The sequence below is a fragment of the Acartia tonsa genome, chromosome 3 (assembly GCF_053477335.1).
Source record: "Acartia tonsa isolate MP-2025a chromosome 3, ASM5347733v1, whole genome shotgun sequence".
In the NCBI taxonomy this organism is placed as follows: Eukaryota; Metazoa; Arthropoda; class Copepoda; order Calanoida; family Acartiidae; genus Acartia; species Acartia tonsa.
Genome location: NC_137262.1, coordinates 15,123,671 through 15,145,921, shown reverse-complemented (window position 1 = coordinate 15,145,921; position 22,251 = coordinate 15,123,671). Strand labels below are relative to the sequence as shown.

Below are 22,251 nucleotides of genomic sequence, written 5' to 3'. Positions count from 1 at the left end.
TTCCTTCTTGTTTTTAATATAATAATAAATTACGGGGCGGGGGTGGGGGGTACTTTTTTTCGTATGACTAAAACCTGCGTGGGACTCTAACTTAGTGCTGCTTCAACACTGTTGGGTCTACCCAGTACCTAATATAACCTAACAAACGAAATATGTCAATTTGTACCCCATTAATTTATTTCGGATGCAATGGTTTAATGATGTATTTATGTGTGTATGTGTTTCGATCTTAGGTGTGTATTTTATATTTGCATATCTTTGCCAAATTGATAATAAGTGCAATAATGTCGCCAAATTAATGAGGATGGGGATTGGGGATGGAGAGGGTGCACAAGGGCGTGCACATGATTTTGGTTTTGTGGGATAAAATTTGTTTAAAATACTTTCACCCGTCATTGGAAAACTGACCCCCCTCTCTTTTTTTGCTAATGGGGTATAAATATTTTAGTGGATTTCATAGAATTTTTGGATTTTTTTGGGATGTTAATTTCACCCTTCCGTGTTATGTCACTGTGAGGGGGGGGGGGGGTGACCCCTTCCCCATGGACTTGCCTATTATTGTGTATATTGTGTCAGTGCATGCAAAAATAACTTGGTTGCATGTTCTCTGATAAAATCAACACCAATTTCATTCTCATTATGGCTTTAAAATTAGGCACCAATTTAAGTACAAGAAATGCTTCATACAGTGCTTATATCATAAATAATACATATTAATATAGGTACATTTAGTTTTTTATACCAGAAAGTCTACTCTATAAGTGACTTATTTTAACATTAATTAAACACTCTCAATCAATCTTTCTTCTTGATACCAAAGTAAATGAAAGATTTAAACTTTCTTTTTTTAAATTGATATATGGAAAAAAGGGTTAAAATTCAACCAATATGTGTAATATTATTGGTTTTAAACATGATCAAAATCGTTCTTGTTTAAGTTTTAAGTCGTTGTCCTGTTTTATAGGCAGAAGTGTGTGTGAGTGTGTGTGAGTGTTTGTGAGTGTGTGTACGTGTGTGTATGTGTATGTGTGTGTGAGTATGTGTAAAGCAAAGGAAATTAACTAATTTCATTGTCGGCCTTTGTAAAATATAGAGCACCAAAGAATTTGATTAATTATGCCATATAATAATCATTATAAAAAATTAGATGACTTTACTACTTTAGATTGTTTTAATAGATGTTATTGAGAATTTTTTAAAGGCAAAGCATCAAAAAGTTACTCCTTCCAGAATTTATTTTGAAGCGTAAATGATGAGGAAATGTTTTTGATCAATACATGCTCATTTAAAAACCAAAATTTTTGTTATATGAGTAAAATTTCAAGATACACTCTAAAGCTTAAAATTATGCAAAAAATCTGTATACAAAAAATTTAAAAATCTAATTTTAGTTTTAGAAATGACAATTTATCCCTGTTGATAAGAGTATCATGCAAGGTAGAAATATTTCTGATAATAGTTGCCATAACACTTAACCTAATTGCTTTATCTTAACTGTTTAAATAAGTATATAAAACAATGAACACAGTTGCCATAGTTTTTTTTACGAATAAACAATAAACAAAAACAAAATGAATTATTTATGATGTTTTCTCCTAATTTTCTGCTACTTTTGATGGTGTTAACAAAAACAATTAAGATCCTAATTAGGATACAAATTACAAGGATATTTTTTTTGAAAGAATAGAAACAATAAATTCTTACAAAGTAATTATATCTTTAAAAACAATTTGTAAGTAATTAATCGCTGGTTTTTTAAGTGGATGCGATTCTTTAATTCGAATGAACAAATTCTCGAGTAGCTGCGCTAGTAATCACCTTTTCATTTGATGTATGAAAAATGGATTTATTATTACTTGGATCTTACACCAGATTTTCATGTTCTATAATAAATGAAATCTGTAGCAGGCTAAAATAACGGTCTTCCCCATCTCCATACTTTACCCAATCCCCTCCTCTCAAACTGGATAAACGACCAGACTAATAAATGCGAGGGGATATTGCAACCTAAATTGACGACAATTTTTCTCCTGACATTATATCCACGTATCTATAACATCCATTTATAGAAAGTAATATAAAGTCAGCTGAAGTGTAAGCAAGGATGACACCATCCGTAAGTAATCCATTAAAATTAATCACGAAACCTTTGAAAATTTATAATGTGAAAATCTAGGAATCGATCCTAGCACCACAACAAATAAGCAAATCTTAATGAAACTTTGTTGGATTATGTAAAATGTAAACTTATTCAATCCCTGAATTTATTTCAGCCGTATATCTTGAATAGAAGTATAGAAAATCATGAAAACTTAAAAATCTAGTAATCGAACTAGCACCCCAACCATTTTACAAAGCTCGATGAAACTAGATAAAAGTATGCAGAATTGGAACTTATTCAACCCCTGAAATTTTTAGCCGTCTATCTTGAATAGGAGTTGAGTAATTCATGAAAACTCAAAAATCTAGGAATCGATCTAGCACCCCACGCAAGTGACGAATCTTTTGAAATTTGGTAAAAATATGAAGAATGTGAACTTATTTAAACACTGAAAATTTTAGGCGTCTATCTTGAAAAGGAAAGTCACGTTTCCCCCAAAACATTTCAGACGGACATTTCAAATCATAGAGTAGCTTCGCTACTAAAAAGAAAAAAGCAGAGTAGTAGGTACACTAAAACTATAAGATAAGAAGATAGGCACTTTTGTGACAAGAGGGGACTCAGGGGAGATATTACATTTATCTTATTCTTACAAATATATATAACAAGGATGTCAATATCAATATCATTGCAGCCAAAATTGTTTTAAGTTGTTCTTCATATTCTGTTAAAATCGTCTTAGGAATCATACAAGGACCATATTTTTATCTGAAGAAATATGATTTTGCTACTAAATTTTCCTTTGGTCAAAAAGAAGATTATCTTTAAGTATCTAATATTTTTCGGCATGTCTGAATTGTTATCAAAAAAATAACCTTGTATTTGATGAAGAATAATTTTATATCTAATGTAAGAAGACGGTATTGTAGACATTCCCAAGAACAGAAAAGCCTCGCTTTTAATAATAATCCTAGTGCTTATAGACATAGGACAGATTTATTTAGCTCTTGCTAAGCAAATGGGGAATACAGTGCACTTCACAGTAGGGCAAATAATGAGTTAATGGATTAAATGCTCAAGAGCCCTTTTGCAGTGTTTAAAGTTAAAAATGTAGAGTTTTTTTGTCAAAAAATGTCTTCTTAAACTTTTGTTTGGTTGGTTCATTAAGTTTAGTGTTCAAATGTTTTAATTACTACAGAAGGGGTAATTTTGTGTATCATCATTGGGGATGTACATTAATTCATCGTCCATTGTCTGATCCCTTATATCCTTGATTTCAAACATACGTAAGTGTATGCTTTGTTCCACTGTGCCCCTAGAGACGGAAGTTCCATATAATATTATTCTTATAGCTAAAAGAAAAACTTGTATACCTAGATTTTACGTCTTTGTAGTCATAGCGGCCATCTTTAAATCAAATATTCACTAACATCCATATTTTATACTAAGTCACTTTACAAAGATCAAACTTTCTGTTTTAAGTTTATAAATATATTGAAAATATTGTTGAAAGTATCTAAAGTATGTCCAATTAAGTCAAGTTTCTAGGAGATATTTGAAGCTTATAGTTTCAAGTGTATTTTGTGTCAAGTTTTATTTTTCTTCCTGATATTAATGTTTCTTTATATTTTAGTTGTGCCCTAGAACACCCCTGGATCACTGGCACACAGTCAGAGCGCAATATCCACGCCACTGTGTCTGAACAGCTGAAGAAGAACTTTGCTAAATCAAGATGGCGGGTAAGTTTTCCCGCTTTTTTTTATTCTTCACAAAGTTACAAGTTTTCAGAATGACAAATTTCTTGTTGTCTATTGATATGCAAATTTTAAAGTTATTTTTAAAAATCTCAAAATACTTTTCTTATCTCACAAACTTTTATAAATGCTTATAAAATATTTTTCTCTCGTATTTTCAAGTTTTGAAATGTTTGTTGTAGTTTGATTATTTGATTTGTTTATAAAAGTATCTCTACATTATACTTTTGAACTTTATTGTTTTTAGGAATGTTTTATTTTCTTTTATTATATATTAATATATTATGGATATTGTAGGACAATTTATGATATGAAATGTTGATATTAAATTCTATATGCCAACTAAAATATTTCTCAAGATGTGATCATTGTAAATAGAGTAGAGTGTGGGTGGGAATATTTTAATTAGTTTTCAGTTAAAATAGAGTTTCTGCATGAAACATTTATTATCTGTCTTTATAAAATTTTAAACAAATGATAAATTTTAAGAAATATTTTAGTCGAAAAAAATTAATTAAGGGACCTAAATAAATTTCTATCTGTCAATCTTCCTAATTTGTTTTGCATGCACTAATATCAGGTTTTACTAACAAGAAACAAAATTAATGATTGCTTTTATAACTGGGAGCAATTTCTTGTGAATGGATTGTATAAAAAGGTCTGTTCTATCCATATTAATAGGATTTCTTATCCACAATTGATAAAGGCATGGATTATTGTTATGGAAATGGTAATTGGGTCACACTTTTTGTCATCTTGTGTTCATAATTCACACTGTCCATGAATGCATTTAAGACAATTTTACATGACACCGTCTTTTCTTAAGACTTTAAAAAAGAAGGGGGATTAAAAAAATGTTTTGATTTTCTTATTCACTAGAAATTTTCTTAATTAATTAATAAACAAACTTTTTTTATTGATAACATTTGTCTTAAATGGTTCTATTAAAGATTTCTCAAATGATTCTTGTAATCAAATGCTTTGATAAAATCAAAACAAGGATGACAACATCCATAAGTAGACTGACTGACTGACGGACGGACGGACGGACGGACGGACAGAGTGAATTATAGAGTAGCTTCGCTACTAAAAATAACTATTCAAAATTATTGAACATTAGTTTTGTTACAAAATGAAAGAAACTAAGAATGTCAAATTGTCTTGATTACATTTCGGAACTGTGTGATATATATAGATATGGTAGTGGGATATATTAATTTTTGGGATTATTTAATTAATTATAATTTCATTGTTCTAATGCTTTTGTTTTGTTATTCATTATTCTTAGTTTTTGATTATGACAGATTTATAACTTTCTAAAACTATTTTAATTTAAGACTAATATTTATATAGAATTTGCTGTCAATAATAATTTTTATTTTTATCTTTTTTCCAACTTTATATTTTGTTGATGTTTTAAAAAATGTGATTATGCAATTAACATTAACTCAATGTTGTATCTGTGTATAAAATTAAATCTAAACCTCCAGATGAGATAATTTCGGTTTCATAACCTTAATTAAATTTTAATCTTGCTGTAGTATTTTATGTTTTCATGTTTTTAATCTAAAGCCAGATGTACTGAGTATGTTAATTTTTATGTTTAATGATCACATTTATTCTTTTTAAAAATCTTCATGGCTCTTTGTTTTTATACATCTTTTTTCTTAATCAACTATTTCTAATTTTTAGCAACTCATGCATGCCATTGTAATGGTGCATAAGATGCAGCGCCTTGCTCTAGCCGCTGGACCGGCAGGGGCCAACCTTGGACCTGCGGGGGCCTTGCTAGCTCAGCCGACTCCAGCTGCAACAGCTGCATCCAAACCTGTTTCTGTGGTGGTTGAAACAGCTGATGAAAAGTCAGCTGACAGCAGCAATGGTGCTGAGGCAGCACCAGGTGATTGGATACCACTAATACATAAATAATTACACAAACATGCAAAGGAATGCCAACTTTGAAACACCCGCCGCGGCTTACATAAACTAAAACACTAGATTTACAAACAAAAATAAATCGTATAGATATATGAATGGATAAATGTGGATTGGTAGATCTAATGTATTGTTATCTTTAATGTCTAGGCCTTATTATAGAGAAATCTTTATTTATTTACACAATACTTCGTAATAAGTAGAATGTCTTTTATGAAATCAACTTTCACTATTATTTACTAATAAACAGATGTCCATTTATGTATCTAACTAGAGAGTGGGGAACTAAATGTTTACTAGACTAGATCGTGCAACAACCCTGTTTCTTATGATAATTTCTATATGTACAAATAAAGGATCTAATGCATTTTACGGTAAAATGTTGCTGGAATTAAACCTTTCCGATAAAATTAAGAACTAAGACTGCTGAACGTACATGTTATACTTTATTTACGCGTGTTTTCTCTAGCCTTGCGCTACTATTTGAGATTATTGGCTGGTCTTCTTTTATGTAAGTTATAACAATATGCGAACTTAACCTGTTTATTTAGCTGCTAGCAACTGCTAAAGTTCTTGGTTTTAAAAGAAAGTTACAATCCCGACAAAATTTTTCCATGAACTGCACAAGGTCCCAAAACAATATATTTTCTGTAGACTGTATCTTTTGGAAATAACTATGATATCAAATAAAATGCTATATTGTTTTTATTTTATTATTTGTCATCTCTAGCATGTGTTACCCATAATTTGGTGCATGTATCTTCTTTTGGGTAACAGAAAGAGTTGACAAATAAACCAATAATTTGGATACTGATACATAGTCAATTACAACTTTTATGTCCCTGAAACTATCCCCCTTTCTAAAATCTAAAAACACAAAAATTTTCAAACATGCATGAGCACATAAACTAATTGTAACTAAATTTGAGATTATTTAAATCTTTTTACTCTTCTGCAATATTTTATCATTAAGATTAACTGTAAAATAACACATTTTCAAACCAATTGTAACAGATATGATGGTCCAAAAGTTTTGTTAAATATTAATAACATCATCTTTGTAAATATACATTACTAGGGTATTTTACCATTGTTGCTCTGTGTGTTAAGATTTTGCAAAGCCTTTAAATGCATTTCATTGGGATTCCGTTGGCTTTGGTTGTAAAGAAAAATGTTAACCTACACATTTACACAAACTTATGAATATACAAAAGCACACACACACACACACTCACACATATTCTGTGTTTATACTTGCATATTAGGAGTAATAAAATCGCCCACACTTTGTAATATTATGGATAAATTTTAAATCTTATTCTTTCATATTAACAAATTATCAATTTTTAGAAAAAAAGAATTTGTAGGAGATTTATACTTGGGGTCACCTCTTCAAGGGGAGGGGCTGATTAACATTATCATTCCTCTATATCTCTTAAAAATTATCTTAGACCAATACTAAACTTCTCTTTTAATCGGTCAAGTCATCATTGCGATCTTACATTGAACGCATACTGATAGGCACACATCCTGCTACTTTAGTATATAGGGTTAATTGTAAAATGTATATTTTGTGAGATTGTGTGTTTTGAAGTTGAAGAACCCTGTACATTCCCTGTTAAAACATTAGGCATTATGTCGACCTACAATTTCAATGGTTCATGTCGACAAAAAGGCATTAGATAAAAGTGGGCATCGCTGAAAAACAATCAACATACTATAATTCATATGACACAATTAAAATTTATACGTCCATTATATAAAGTTCAACATAAAAGTGTTTGAGGCTGACATGTTTTTGCCATAACTTTGTTGACATAATAACAACTTAAAAGTTTGACAGGGTTGTACACCTCATATGCAAAACATGACAGTTAAGTGTCTTGTCATTTTGCAAATTGCTCTGCAAGAGAAAGGGTGAACCAATGGATTATTGCTGTGCAAAATATTTTCACACATTTGGTCTTAATAGTCCATTATATTTCAAAACAAACTGGTTAGCGTGCTCTTAGAAACCTCTAGGGGCATCTTAAAAACAGGGCTGTCAACACACCTCTAATTAATATCTGGGGGGGGGGGGGGGGTAGATATACCACACTTTTCTGGGATCTTGCTGAGTCAAGTATCAACTGTTGGGAATATCAAAGGATGACTCCATGCAAAATTTGAGCCGGATCCGGCCAAAACCGGCCGTGAATTTTATGAAAACCGTTTTTTTCCGGTTTTTAAGGGGTATCTGTAAATCGATTCAGCTGGAGCAAAACCAGTTGGAGGTACAAAAAATTTTACTTCACATGAAATTTATCCAATGCAATTGCCTACAAAAATGTACTTCATCATCAACTTGATTGGACAACTCTTTCCCCTCCTAAATGTCCATTAAAACCTCGGAAACGGCAAAAATCGCCAAAAATCACGCCTTCGGCGGCGAATAACGGCTAAACGGTAAGCCGGAGGCGAATGAAACATAAATAAAGAAATGTCCGCCTCAAAAAGTTGTTTAACATCAAAGAGATGCTTGAAGTCTCTAAAACGACTCCTTCCCCTCCTTCAAGGGGAAAAACTGAAAAAACATGATTTTCAAAAGTATGCCCACTTCGTGGGTGTGGGGGGCACTGAACCCGTCACCCCAGGGTCACCAAATATAAAGTCTAGGCGGCCCACAATGCTGAATTTTCACCAAGTGAAAGTCTTGTGTCATTATCTCTTATGAGAAAAAAGTTATTAATTAATTAAAATTTCAAATTGTGATTTTTTGATGGATTTCTTTGATGAAATGACAGGCTGGTCAATTTTTAGGCCATTTTTTGCGGTTTTTGGGCTGTCACGTCCAAACAGTTTGATATAATCTCACGGGACCTTTTGCCCAACCTAAGTCTGGTTATTTGTGAGGTCTAGGAAAAAAAATCAGACTTATGCAAAAGATTATAATTATAATCTTTACACAGAAAAATGGCACGAGGTGAGGGTTTGAGGGGGCAAAATGAGCAAACCAGCGATTTTTGACGGCGCACAGCGACGGTGTGCTTCATCAAATCCATGATTTTTTTTTCTTAGACCTCACAAATAACCAGACTTAGGTCGGGCAAAAAGTCCCGTGAGATTATCTCAAACCGTTTGGGCGTGACGGCCCAAAAACAGCAAAAAATGGCCTAAAAATTGACCAGCCTGTCATTTCATCAAAGAAATCCATCAAAAAATCACAATTTGAAATTTTAATTAATTAATAACTTTTTTCTCATAAGAGATAATGACACAAGACTTTCACTTGGTGAAAATTCAGCATTGTGGGCCGCCTAGACTTTATATTTGGTGACCCTGGGGTGACGGGTTCAGTGCCCCCCACACCCACGAAGTGGGCATACTTTTGAAAATCACGTTTTTTCAGTTTTTCCCCTTGAAGGAGGGGAAGGAGTCGTTTTAGAGACTTCAAGCATCTCTTTGATGTTAAACAAGTTTTTGAGGCGGACATTTCTTTATTTATGTTTCATTCGCCTCCGGCTGACCGTTTAGCCGTTATTCGCCGCCGAAGGCGTGATTTTTGGCGATTTTTGCCGTTTCCGAGGTTTTAATGGACATTTAGGAGGGAAAAGAGTTGTCCAATCAAGTTGATGATGAAGTACATTTTTGTAGGCAATTGCATTGGCTAAATTTCATGTGAAGTAAAATTTTTTGTACCTCCAACCGGTTTTGCTCCAGCTGAATCGATTTACAGATACCCCTTAAAAACCGAAAAAAACCGGTTTTTCAGAAAATTCACGGCCGGTTTTGGCCGGATCCGGCTCAAATTTTGCATGGAGTCATTCTTTGATATTCCCAACAGTTGATACTTGACTCAGCAAGATCCCAGAAAAGTGTGGTATATCTAGGGGGGGGGGAGTCAGAATTATCGTCCCCATAAGTAGTCAAAATCTTCCCTGGACCTTTACAAAGCTTAACTGAAGAACCTTAATGGTCAGGCGGTTACTTAGATCTTTTTGTACAAAGAGACAGACTAACAGACATCTTGTCTCTTTTATGTAAGGCCATAATGCTTCAAATAATGTATGGTTGTCTTTAATTAAAATTATCTTGTTACTTAGCTTTAATTTAAATAAACTTTAAATGAAATGAAATTACATATGCAAACCAAAGTTTTGAAAAGAGTTGTTTACATTTTAAAGTTTTGTGTTTTACTTTTTATGGTCAATTATTTCAAGCTTTAATACTCTTAGACAGCTACTTCATGCATAACACCTCGGTTAATAGGTCTTGCAATTTAGTTTCATATTCTATCCCATTCTTTCTTTATCGTACATACTTAAATTCTTATCTTACTACGATCTTTATACCAGATAGGTGATAAAATTTGAAGTAATTTAATTTTATAAACCCTACAAAGCTAGATGCATTATAATTATATGAAAACATGTTTTATGTAGAAAAAAAATAGCATGTTACATGATATTATGAAGTCTTAAAAATTTTAAATTTACATTTAATTTATTTCCAAAGTAGTTTAATGATGCTATCATTATATATGAGCTTGATTGCTTTTTGAGCTGTCTCAATTTTTGTGTTAAAAACAATAATAGATCATTAATCTTTTATACAAAATTTTAGTATTTTTTTTGGTAAATTATTGCTCCAAACTCGCTCCACTTTTGCCTTGTAACCCATAATACTGTAATTAGCAGGGATAACATTAATGTAATGTAGGGTGTGTGTGTATGTGTGTTTGTGTGTGTGTTTGTGTTTGCATGTGTGTGTGTGAGTGCACAATGCAACCTTTACTACATGGACAAAATATCAGTAACCACAATTAGTGGCCATTTATCATGAAAAATGGCCCTGTACCAATTACAACTAGGCTTTAAAAAAGGTGTAGGAATTTCAAATCATTGCATTTAAGTCAACCATTGCAAAGGTGTTTATAGTTTATAGCGTTGATTAAGTGTACAACTAATATATTTGTTTTATTTCACCTATTTCAGCTAGATTTATCTTTTTTAATGTTAAAAATAATTGAGTAAGGTTTCGTGATTTTAAAGAAAATGATGATTAAAAAAATGAACCTTTTTATATGACGCAAGAAAGAAATGAATGTTCGATTTGATTATTATAATTCACAAAAAAAGTTAAATTCCAATCTTATTAGTGCGTTAATTTGTGAATGTGAAGCATCTATAGGGATTCCTAATACGTGTTTAGTATATTTTATTGATAAAAAGTTGAAAGGAAGAATAAAACAAGTGCACTTATCTATAATACAAAGTAGAATGATGTCTGTCTATCCGTCTGTCCCTTAAGATCTCGGTAACCACTGAACCGATCGGATTTTACTCTTCAGGGTATACACCTATTGGTCCTATGGTGGTTTTAAGCTATTTTCTTGGGGGGTGGGACACCCATAAACCCACAAAAAATGAAAATTTCCCCCCACCCCAAAAAAATGTTTTCTGGGGAAACTATTTCAAAATAAATGGCAGCCTCAGAAATACTTAATTTTTTTTAAATTACCTCTTGGGACAAAGCCCCTAGAGACTAGGGGCGAAGCCGGTGGTAATTTATAAGACATGTTAGAAGATATGTTCAGTGGATATGTTTGTTGTGCAAAAAAAATTTTTTGACTCCATGCATTGGGAGGTCAAGTGTTTTATTGTTTGAGATGAGCCTCTAGCATTTTATTCAGGCCATACATTTACACGCCAGCAAATACAGATTAACAGATGGATAATTTTAGCCAAAGGTTAAATAAAACAAGGATGATAGCATTAATGAAAGCGTAGTTCAATAAATCAGAAATTGATTGGGAGAAATGAATTTAAACAGTTATAGAGTATTAGCGTTTTTAATTTTAAAGGAACGGACTATTTACCGCTTCTTCATGGTCTTTTTATGATCTTGAATTTTAAAATGATAATATAATAATTTATATGATTATGCCAAATCTTCTAATGGATTAACTTCTAAAAATCAAATTAAAGGACAAGGACGATTAAATTATATGAAAATGGGATTTCACAAAAAAAAACATAATGGAGAAACAGTTTTGAATTTGAACTTTTCGTCTAGAACACTTCGAACACTTCCATACGGGTGTACAGACGGTCGGACTTGCCCTAAAAGACAAAAAGATTTGCTTTAGAAACATTTTATATATATCTCCATACATTTTATTAGTGCATTATATTCTAGTTGCTTCACCCCTAGCACCTAGGAGAGGGTTTTTTTAGGGGGGGGGGGGTCGAAACTTGCCTAAACCACCCTATGACATTTAAACCAGCAATTTACGAGTTTTTTAGCTGCAGACCAAAAAAACATACTACTCTTTATATTATATGTAGATGTTTTAGATTTATGATATTCATAATAGTTATTTCTCGCATTGTATTATAAACAGCTTTCCGCTGATATTAAATGAACAATTTTAAGGGTAAAACCTTTAGCCCAGAGATGCCAAAGGCACGGGCTAAAAAACTGGTTTTAATCTTATGATTGTACATTTTTATATTCGTATAAAACTGGATATAGTACGATGCTAGACATATTTTTTTTCGTATGGATGAGAACCGGTTCTAATCCACCGGATAGCATGTGATTTGTGCCAAGAGCATGTTTTTGCATGAAAAAAATAAGATAATACCTGAAATTTTTGCCTTTCACTTATCAATAAAATAGAGATACAGGAATAGGACTATGGAAGATAAAATAATATTTTCTCAACGATTTTAAAGTTGATACAAAAATTCGAATGCCCCTATCTTTGAAAGTTACTGAAATCCAATAAATACTTCAATTCAAATAAGCACTATATATTTTTTTTCTAACTTCTATATGATTATGTATTTATTATGTCATTTGGATATCAATGTCAGCTATGGCCACTTTAGTTTGACATAAATTATTGACATAAGCCAGGGGAAGATATCAATATTTCCTTTTCAGCTATTCCTGTATCAATATTTTTATATTTGAACATTTTAAATTTATTTTTTTTCACAAACTTGTTTTTGACATAGAATAAAATGGTTATATTCTTCTTCAAAAAGATGAAATCACGAAAATGCATGAAATGGCTTTAATATTAGGTTTATCTATAATGTGAATCTTTGTAAATATTGTAAATAATATCATGTTGCATGATTTTAAACATTGTTCAACAACTTTGCATGCTTAAGCTTGATCATATCAATTAAATTTTTAATAATCATCGTTAAAAATCTCCTTAAATCTATACTTATAAGCTTATAAACTAACATATTTTTTATAATTAAAAATTTTTATATAAGCATTGACGTTTTTTTATCTCGTTAAAACCACATACGGCAGTTTTATAAAAAAAAATTAATTAATATTTCAGAGGATTTTTAAACTTTAAATACGTAGATTTTCCAACCAAAACCTCTGCACTTAAAATTGTGACGTTTTTTATAATCTACTTTCTCGTATTCATTCGAAACCGATTAATATCCGGTTGATTAGAACTGGTTTTATCCATACAAAAAAAACATGTCTGGCATCGTATTATATCCAGTTTTCTTTAAATATAAAAATGTACAATTTTAATATTAAAACAAGTTTTTTAGTAGCCCCGAGATGCCAAAGGAAAGCAGAAAGCTGTTTTTAATACGATGCGAGAAATAACTATCATTGATTTACAATTTTTCGAATTACATAAACTTTATTGTGATAATATTTTCATTTTCTCCAAGCAAAAGGTAAAATTAAAAATACATAATGCTCAGACAAAATAGACATAAAACCTAAAAACCCACTTGAAACCTTTAGACTAGATACCTATAAATTACACAAAATGATAATCTACATATTGATTATATAAATGTTTCTACATTCTCGCAAATAATTAGGATTAGGTTAGATTCATACAATTAAACCCTGACAAAACATATAGATAATTATTTGAATGTGATTACAAACTGAATGAAGGGGAACCTTTAGAGATATAAGAGTTATAAACTATGAAAAAATATCATATAAGGCAAAATTTTTCAGATTTTCAAGCATAATAAATGTTTAACACAACTCTATTTGTTTTTAGATTTTAGTAAAAGATTCTGCTTTATATGTTAAATTTTGTAAGATATTATCACAAGGAGTATGTACTTTATTTCATTCATAATTCAGAATCTGGAAGAATGTTACAACGTTCGGCCAAACTGTTACGATTGACGTCATATTAGAAGAAAATATGACATCAATTGGGATATTTCGGCCAAAAGTTGGTTAATTATGCTCCTTTTTTAGAATATTCGTTTTTAAAGAGACTAATTAGTGTTTAATCTTTAAGTAATATAGTACATATTCTTTTGTGTATTTTAGTGTATCATTTGCTAATTGTTTTAAAATTTCAGCAAGCGTACAACGCGATAGCAGTCAGCCGCCAGATGAAGCTGTTAGCACTTAATAGCAGTAAAACTTCCAGGTAGAGAAAATTAATCATTTAGACAAGTCCAAGCTTCCTAATTTTAAAACTAAAGTTTTTTTTTATATTTTTGAGATGTAACAATGAATATAGTATACGTGAATATTTTGATTAGCCGTATGACACTCCTCCCTGACCATCGAAATAGGTATTGACCAATATGTAAGGACTATTTTAGCAACCTAAACTGATGATGAAAATTCCCCTGTCACAATATCCACATATTCTATATATATTTATTAATGTAATCAATATTTTAGATACTAAATGAAAAATTAAATTTTTCCTAGTGTAAATATCTACCTTAATTTTGATTTTTCAAAGATGAGTGTATATGAACTTAGTTTACAAAATTCTTTTTTCTTCTAATTTTTCTTTAAGATTTTTCATAAAATATTTCTTTAATTATTTATAATTAAACTTTGGAGATCTAATTGTTTTTTTTTTTCCAGAGAGAACAGCGCTGAAAGGCCCGCACACCAAACTGAAGTAAGAATAAGGTTAATCTTTAGTTTTTTTATTTAGTTAACCATTTTTATCCCTTCTAATTCATAGTTTTAACATTAAAATATTAAGTTTTATGAATTTTCAAAACATGAAACATAAAAGCAAACTTACTATTTGTTAATGGATTAGAAGGGACCAATTTTATGACTTTTTTGCACATATTTTATTTTAAGTTTATTTCTTAGTATCGAAATAGTAGTTTCAATTGTGTGTTCAGTAAATGTTTTTAAACTTCAAACCATCAATATTTTAGTTTTCCTTTGTTCAAGTCTTTTATTTCTTTTTAAAATTCTTAAATTTTTCATCAATTAATTTTTTTATTTTTTTCTGTTTTTAAGGTAGTAGTTTTTAAGACTTTGAGTTGATTTATTAACTTACATTATCAATATATTTTATTCTTTTTTAGGTAATTAGTAGCTAATACGTGTGATCAGTCCAATGTTAAACTCATTGCCAAATGAATCAGCAAATTTTAGAAAGAGAAACAACCAAGATAAAACTCACACTCTTTCTAACTTTTTTTATTTACTTCAAGAAAAAAAATTTCAAGTAAAATGTTCCTCATCAGCTACTGATTGTAAATACATGCATTCAAGAAGTCAAGCAAAGCAATTTATTTGCTTTTTTATTTAAAATAAGGTAAACATGTAATAATATTGTAAAGCTATTAACAAAAGCAGTTTGCTTCTTACTACAAAGGCTATGTACAGATAGCTAGATTTTAGACTGTGCACAAGTGCTAATTTAAATAGCATCATTTAATTGCACATTGGACAAATAGTGAAGATAAAAAGAAATGTGCAAAATTTGTGGTTAAAATATTTGCAATGTTTCTTCTGCACATTGTTGTAAATGCTGAAGAAATATGCACTGTAAAAAATATAAAGAATGTGACTTCAACAACATGAATAAATTGCAAACTATATTGAATACAAAAAAAACATTTCCTGCTAAAACTCCTTTCTCCAAGTCTATTAATCGCAGTTAATATTAATAATTGTAGAAAAATGCAATTATCTTTTATCATTTACTATTTTTACTACATGATAATTATATGTATGCATATTATTCAATCTTTCTGATGTTCACAAGTTTTAATGTTAAAAATATTTTGTATCAAATTCTTATTCTTAAATCAAAGTAAATTTTAGCATCTTTAATAACCTTATTTTTTTCAGAACAATCATTAACCTGGCAGTTTACATTTTTAAATATCATTAAAATTTGAACTTGAAAAAAATACTGTGTCGCAAATCATCACAATTAGGCCTATGTTGTAAGGAAATTTCACCATATCAATTATTTTTCATTTTCTAAATATCGTGTAAAGATTTAAATGCCTTACATCAATAATGCATGAACATCGATAATTTTAGGGAAAAAAACAAAATTGCTCTGGAGCATTCTAATTGTTTATTAACTTTGTGTACTTTTGAACTTAACAAGGCATTTAACAGTTCACCATGTTTGATCACATGCTGATGTATTATTAAAGAGAACAATGGAATATTCATTTATGAATTGTAAGTCTCCAGAAAAAGTAAAAGTTCTACAGTTAGCCTTTTTGTGTGTGGAATTTCACTTTCATTATAATTACACTCTATGCAGATTTGGTAAGGGCTAAAAAACCACTGTTAATTTTCATCCACATCTAAATACATAAGGTAAGTTTTGTTAATTTCTAAGACAGTGGAGCCGAATATTTTAGGGTTTAATGATGCAATATAGTTTTTTTTATGCACCAAATGGCTAAAAACTTGTTATTTGTGATACTGTTTCTTGTAAGAAATATTTAAATATTTTTTTCGTTAAAATGATTGCCAATGATTACTGTATTAGATGCAATGCCCAAGAAAATCTTTTAAGTTTAGAATATAAATTTTTTATAAAGGAAACCTTGGAACAATTTGTTATATCTAATATTGTTACCATTGTTATTATTTTAATTTCAAGCTTTGGTGATCACTATCTTTGTTCAGTATTTCTAATATTTATAATCATATCATAGCCCAACACCCTCCTCCCCTCTCCCTCCCCATTCAATCCTCATTTAGCCTTAAATACTATTTTTGATGGCTATAATACATGTAGACATAAAAAAAATCTACTTTTATTATTTCCAAACCATTTCAGTTTAATGATGGCATATTTCCACACTGTTGAATATAAATGTGCCTATCAGACTCAATTTGTTTGTCAACCATTACCCTCGCCCGTCCCCTTCCCCCCATTCAAATGTACGGTTACCAACACAAGACCTTTTTAGGGGTTGCAATTCTTAATTAAAATTAATTTTTTCTTTTTCATAATTTTAAAAGAATTTTTCTAGATAAACAAGAGTTGATTTAGATCAAAATATTTTTTTATTTGTTTTGATTTTGGCAACCCTTAACTATGGTCTTGTGTATACTTCAACAGCTGAAGATTGATACATTCCTAGACACAATGTGTACACTAACCAACCATGTGCCTGTCTCATGTTTGTTTTTATCTTTAGTATCAAGATCAGTTCTATGTGTGAAAATATGTAAATAATTGGTTATCATTATTATTAATATTATCACTTTTATCATGAACCTTGTTGTTTTTTATCAACCATGATACATACTTAATATTTATATGAAAATATATACAGTTATTGTAGTAATATATATTTAACTTGTATACTGTACAGTATATGATAGTATATCTAGCATATTTTCTAACTTTTACTCACTGACAACATTTCTCCCCTTATATTTATTCTATCTGGTTGATTAACTTATATTTTTATTGCTTCTATTTATTTTTATTTATTCATTTAAAATTGAAAAAAAGAACTATTTAATTTAAAGGCACCTTTTCTTTTTTTGTTGTTGATTTATTAAAACTCCCAAATTAAAGTGACAATATATCTATTTAAAATATACTCCAGAAAATTTATAAAAATCATATCTTCTAAATGTTAATTCTTTTGTGTATAACCAAGACAATGAAATGATTAAGATTCTTAAATCTCTCATTTTATCTCCCTGCTCTGTATTTATATTGTATAATAAATTCATAATCTTCTTAATGTGTTTTACAAAAATATAAAATTGACATTTGTTTACAACTTGTTTGAAAATAATTTGGTATTTCTAATGAGTATCATGGAACCACTGCCTTTTGCTTTATTTTCTACCTCTTTAGAATATTTTTAACCAACAAATAAAACCCATTCACAAGAATAAAAGCATGATATCAAATTAGAACTGGATCAAATTTTTATCATTGTTGTAGACAATTGTCATAATTGGGGATCAAAAAAACAAGGTTTTCTTTTTTATTAATCAGTAACCGAGTGTCTACCTGTGTTTTAAAACAAAACATCAAATGGCACCAGTTTCTGATTATATGGGAGCAAACTATCTCATAATAAGCCCAGAATTGTTTAAGGGTATAAGATGCATATGTATTGTCCTAAAATTCTTATTTAAGACTTTTTTTTGAGAATGTATGTACATCTATATCAAATTAAGGCACACTCTGCAAAATATTCTGTTTGATGTTCATAATATTGAAAGTTCTTGCATTTTATTCCGCAATAAATTATGAAAATATATCTCTTGTGTTTTTTTTACTTTAATATTTAAAAAATCATTTATTTTTAAATATTTATTTCTGTTATTGATTACACAGTAATTGTTAGTTGATATATATTTTATTCTCACTAAACATCTAATTAACAATATAATAACAATATAAATGCCCAAAATTTGAAAAAGTTAATGTTTTTTTCTTGCAATTAAATAATTTTTAATCTCAAATTTATAGATTAAATCTTTAGTTTCATGGTATTAAGAAATGTGACTTTCTTATTATTTTTACTTTAAAAGTTTACAATAAATTTTAATAATAAAATATCACATTTATACAAATATTTTATTTGTGAATTATACAAAAATATTAAAGCTTGTGTGAAATCCCCGCCACAACCCTGTATTTATTCTTTTGTTGGATCAACAACTCTGCCTTGGAACAGGATCATTCCTGTTTTCTGGTCTTTAATAAAGAACACAAATGGACGGTTGAAATGAGCCTGAATTTCATACAGATTCTTTTGCTGTTCTTTTACAAAATGATTTTATTTACCTGCCTTATTTCTTATTTTGATTTCAAAGATAAAAGACTGACTTGGTTCTTACTTATAGTAAGTATACTATTATGTTCTAGTTTTCATCTATTTTATTTAACAAAAGGTAACTTCCATTCAGAATGGGTTCTACATTTTTTTCTCGTATTCATTAGAATCCGGTGGATAGGAACCGGTTCTCATCCATACAAAAAAAACTATGTCTAGCATCGTATTATATCAAGCTTTCTACGAATATGAAAATTACAATCATAAGATTAAAACCAGTTTTTTTAGCCCGTGCCTTCGGCATCTCGGGGCTAAAAAAACTTGTTTTAATCTTGTAATTTTACATACTATATCCGCGGAAAGCTGTTTATAATACGATGCAAGAAATAACTATACTTCTCTTTAACCCCCACTTTAAAAATTTGATTTTAGAATTATTACATAAAAACAAAGAATGCTATATTCAGAAAATATTTGTAAAAAGAATCTGTATATCCCTGAACAGGCATGGGACCAAGCATTCTGGCAACCGCCATCAGACCTGTAGCAGCTGCGGCTTCAGTTCCTTCTTCATTAACCTGAAGAAAAAAAAATGCAAGATTTTTTTGACTTATAAGACATTAACTTTTAATATATAGTGACTTGCTGTGTAATTAGGAGAAAATTAGCTTTCAAAGTCATTTACACATATGTAATTTGACTAATCTTTAGTTGATTTTTATCGTTTTTAAAAAAGAGGAACCTACCTCGATAAACGCTTTGTGGATGGCATCAGAAAGTACCAGGTCTCTTTTGCCTGAAATTCCAGACAAATCTGCCTTCTCAAAGGAAAAAGCATCCTTTACTCCTGAAAGAAATATATGTATGTAATAAATTGATAAATTATTAAAGTTAAAATACCCATCTTATACCAACAACGAAATTAATATGGAAATATGATTTTCAGTACATATTTCACTTGTTGGCTATACCTTATTCCAGAAAAATCCTATATTTTAAAATAAGTGAAAGTTTTATCCCAAAACACAAAAAAACAGCTTTTTTAAAAAAAGCCTGGTTCAAACTTTAGTTTTGTCAATACAATTGTTAAATTTTGTTACCTAGGTTCTCCAAATTATCTTTCAATTCCATAGTGCTTTCAATCTTAAACTTGGGCAACAGAAGCTCCACTTTTCTCTAGATGATAGACAAGAATAAAAATATTATTTTTGATGATACAAAGGTCGTCATTTTTAGGATAAATTTTTGTTGGTGTATATTTTAGAATATTATAATAAAAATTCTATCATATCTATTATTTATTCAAAATCATATATTATATCAAAGTAAAAGAATAGAGGGGATAGGGCCGGTTAAATAACTGTATGTTCACGGGGTGGGTACCCTGCGCTGTCTTTCATTGGGTATTTGAAAATCATCCAATAGCGTCGGAAATATTACAAAAGAGCAGAAAGCAATTTGCAAGCAGGAAAAAAAGGTCCCCACTACTGAAACAGGTAGTTGTCTGGGTTGTGCATCTAAACTTATACATTTATTATATGAATTATATGTTACTTTTTTGACAGGCTCATATAATAATAGTGGTTCTCAATAAAAAGTAGCATTTCACTTACACTGTCAAACTTATTGATATCAAGAGCCTCAGTGATACCAGTTGAATCATCTACCATGGCATCTTCAAGGACAGATAATAATTCTTCAGGTCTGCAAATAAAGGTATTTCAAAATATCTTGAAAATAAACTCAGGAACAAGGACGTCCAAGGGGGGGGGGCTAAAGGTTTGCGGCACGCTTCGTGCGCAATTTTACCCCCCCCCCCCCCCCAAAAGCAAATTAAAAAAACAGTTACAAGCCCTTTACTCCACAGGGGGAGCATAGAACGCTGACAAGTTGTCAGTGTTTCTGTAACAATGTGGCTTTTTTATGGACATGGGATAGGGTTGTCAGCCCTAAGCCCTGTATTTCCGATGTAAAGCGTCCATTTGCCCATCAGACAACCAACCCTTTGATTGCACGACCTTTGTCTGAGAAGTCCTAACTGTGCATGGTATTGAGTTGCGCCTATTCTGGGCCAATGCATTCCCCCTACTCTAACTATTTTATGTCACACACCTGACATAGCAGCAGCAGGAACCAATTTTAACGTCTTTAGTTATGACGCGATGTCGGATCGAGATTCGAACCTATCACCTTTCCGACGACGAGCGGATGCGCTACGTGTTGAGCAAATTACCCCCCGGATCCCCCCCCCCAAAAAAATAAAAAAGCTTGGACGCCCCTGCTCAGGCATATCTTACATCATTAGTAATTTTATATCTGTTGAACAGGGACTGGATAGCACATAGTTTTTATTGGTGGGACAAATTTTTAGATATTTTTGGTTATAACTGGGATCCATAGCAATTAAAATAGCCTTAACCCTTTTACTAATAATAGCATTTTTTCCAACTTTAAAATCAAATTCACTTTTAACAGCTTTTTAAAAAATAGTTTAATAAATCCAAAGTAGAAGCTTACCCATTATCTTGTTCTGGTTCATCAAAGTAAGATTCCTCCCTAAAGAATAGGAAGATATTTTAATTACATGTTCATGGAAAATTTTTTTTAGTTCTTATTGGAATATTCATTCCATTGCAAAAAACGCGTTATTTAGTTTGAATAAATATCAATTTATTTAGCTTTTTTCAAGCATTGTAATTTAAATGATACCGTGGGAAAAATTTTCGACCATGAGAACCATTTATTTTGAATTAAATGACACATATAATTTTTATTTCATATTTTTTAAGCGTGGGAAAAAGTATGAGATGAGAAAATAATCTATATTTCGAGATAAAGCTTTGTTATTAAATGATGTGCTATCGCTCGATCATTTATTACCTTTGGAATTAAATATTCATTTATCATTTATTCTAAATTTTGTTTTATTAAATAACTCATTTATGCTAAATTTTATTTAATTGAATAACCCATTTATCGCATAGTATTTTAGACACCTTTCCGCGGATATCAAAATTACAAAACTGGTTTTGATTTTATGATTTTTCTCATTTCGTTACCCCCGGAAAGTTGTTCATAACAAATTCGTGGAAAGTTGTCTGTAATACGATGCTATACATGAATTTTCAGTATGGCTGAGAACTGGTTTTAATCCAGCCGATTTTGTTGTTGTATAAGTACTTACTTGACATTGTGAGGGATGAAAAGATACATTACAAATCTATCCCCAGAGTAGGGCAGTGCAACAATTGTTCTCTCCTTATATCTTCCAACTTTCATATCTTCTTTCTAAATAAATAGATACATTACAAATCTATCCCCAGAGTAGGGCAGTGCAACAATTGTTCTCTCCTTATATCTTCCAACTTTCATATCTTCTTTCTAAATAAATAGATATATTACTAATCTATCCCCAGAGTAGGGCAGA

General features: G+C 30.5%; 2 protein-coding genes across 7 annotated transcripts in view; one reads left to right on the top strand and one right to left on the bottom strand.

Moving 5' to 3' along the window:
• Nucleotides 1-18,305, top strand: part of CaMKI (Calcium/calmodulin-dependent protein kinase I) — a 67,151-nt gene extending 48,846 nt beyond the window's left edge. For 2 of the 6 annotated variants that reach the window (XM_080152825.1, XM_080152826.1), the window contains exons 11-15: nucleotides 3,735-3,840; nucleotides 5,548-5,755; nucleotides 14,145-14,215; nucleotides 14,668-14,715; nucleotides 15,129-18,305. In XM_080152825.1, coding sequence (XP_080008951.1) covers nucleotides 3,735-3,840; nucleotides 5,548-5,755; nucleotides 14,145-14,197 — 367 coding nt within the window. In that variant the 3' untranslated portion in view covers nucleotides 14,198-14,215; nucleotides 14,668-14,715; nucleotides 15,129-18,305. The remainder of the gene's footprint in view (nucleotides 1-3,734; nucleotides 3,841-5,547; nucleotides 5,756-14,144; nucleotides 14,216-14,667; nucleotides 14,716-15,128) is intronic. The other 4 variants (XM_080152829.1, XM_080152828.1, XM_080152827.1 and 1 more) reach the window with 3 other exon arrangements.
• A 38-nt stretch (nucleotides 18,306-18,343) lies between these two features.
• LOC145313424 (leukocyte elastase inhibitor A-like) lies at nucleotides 18,344-22,144 on the bottom strand. The gene is made up of 7 exons (XM_080152836.1): nucleotides 22,009-22,144; nucleotides 21,342-21,380; nucleotides 20,438-20,528; nucleotides 19,925-20,000; nucleotides 19,571-19,671; nucleotides 19,327-19,402; nucleotides 18,344-18,787 (listed from the first exon to the last, which is right to left on the bottom strand). Exons 1-7 carry the CDS (start codon nucleotides 22,101-22,103, stop codon nucleotides 18,687-18,689), a joined length of 579 nt encoding a protein of 192 aa, XP_080008962.1. The 5' UTR covers nucleotides 22,104-22,144; the 3' UTR covers nucleotides 18,344-18,686.
• Between the last annotated feature and the right edge of the window lie 107 nt (nucleotides 22,145-22,251).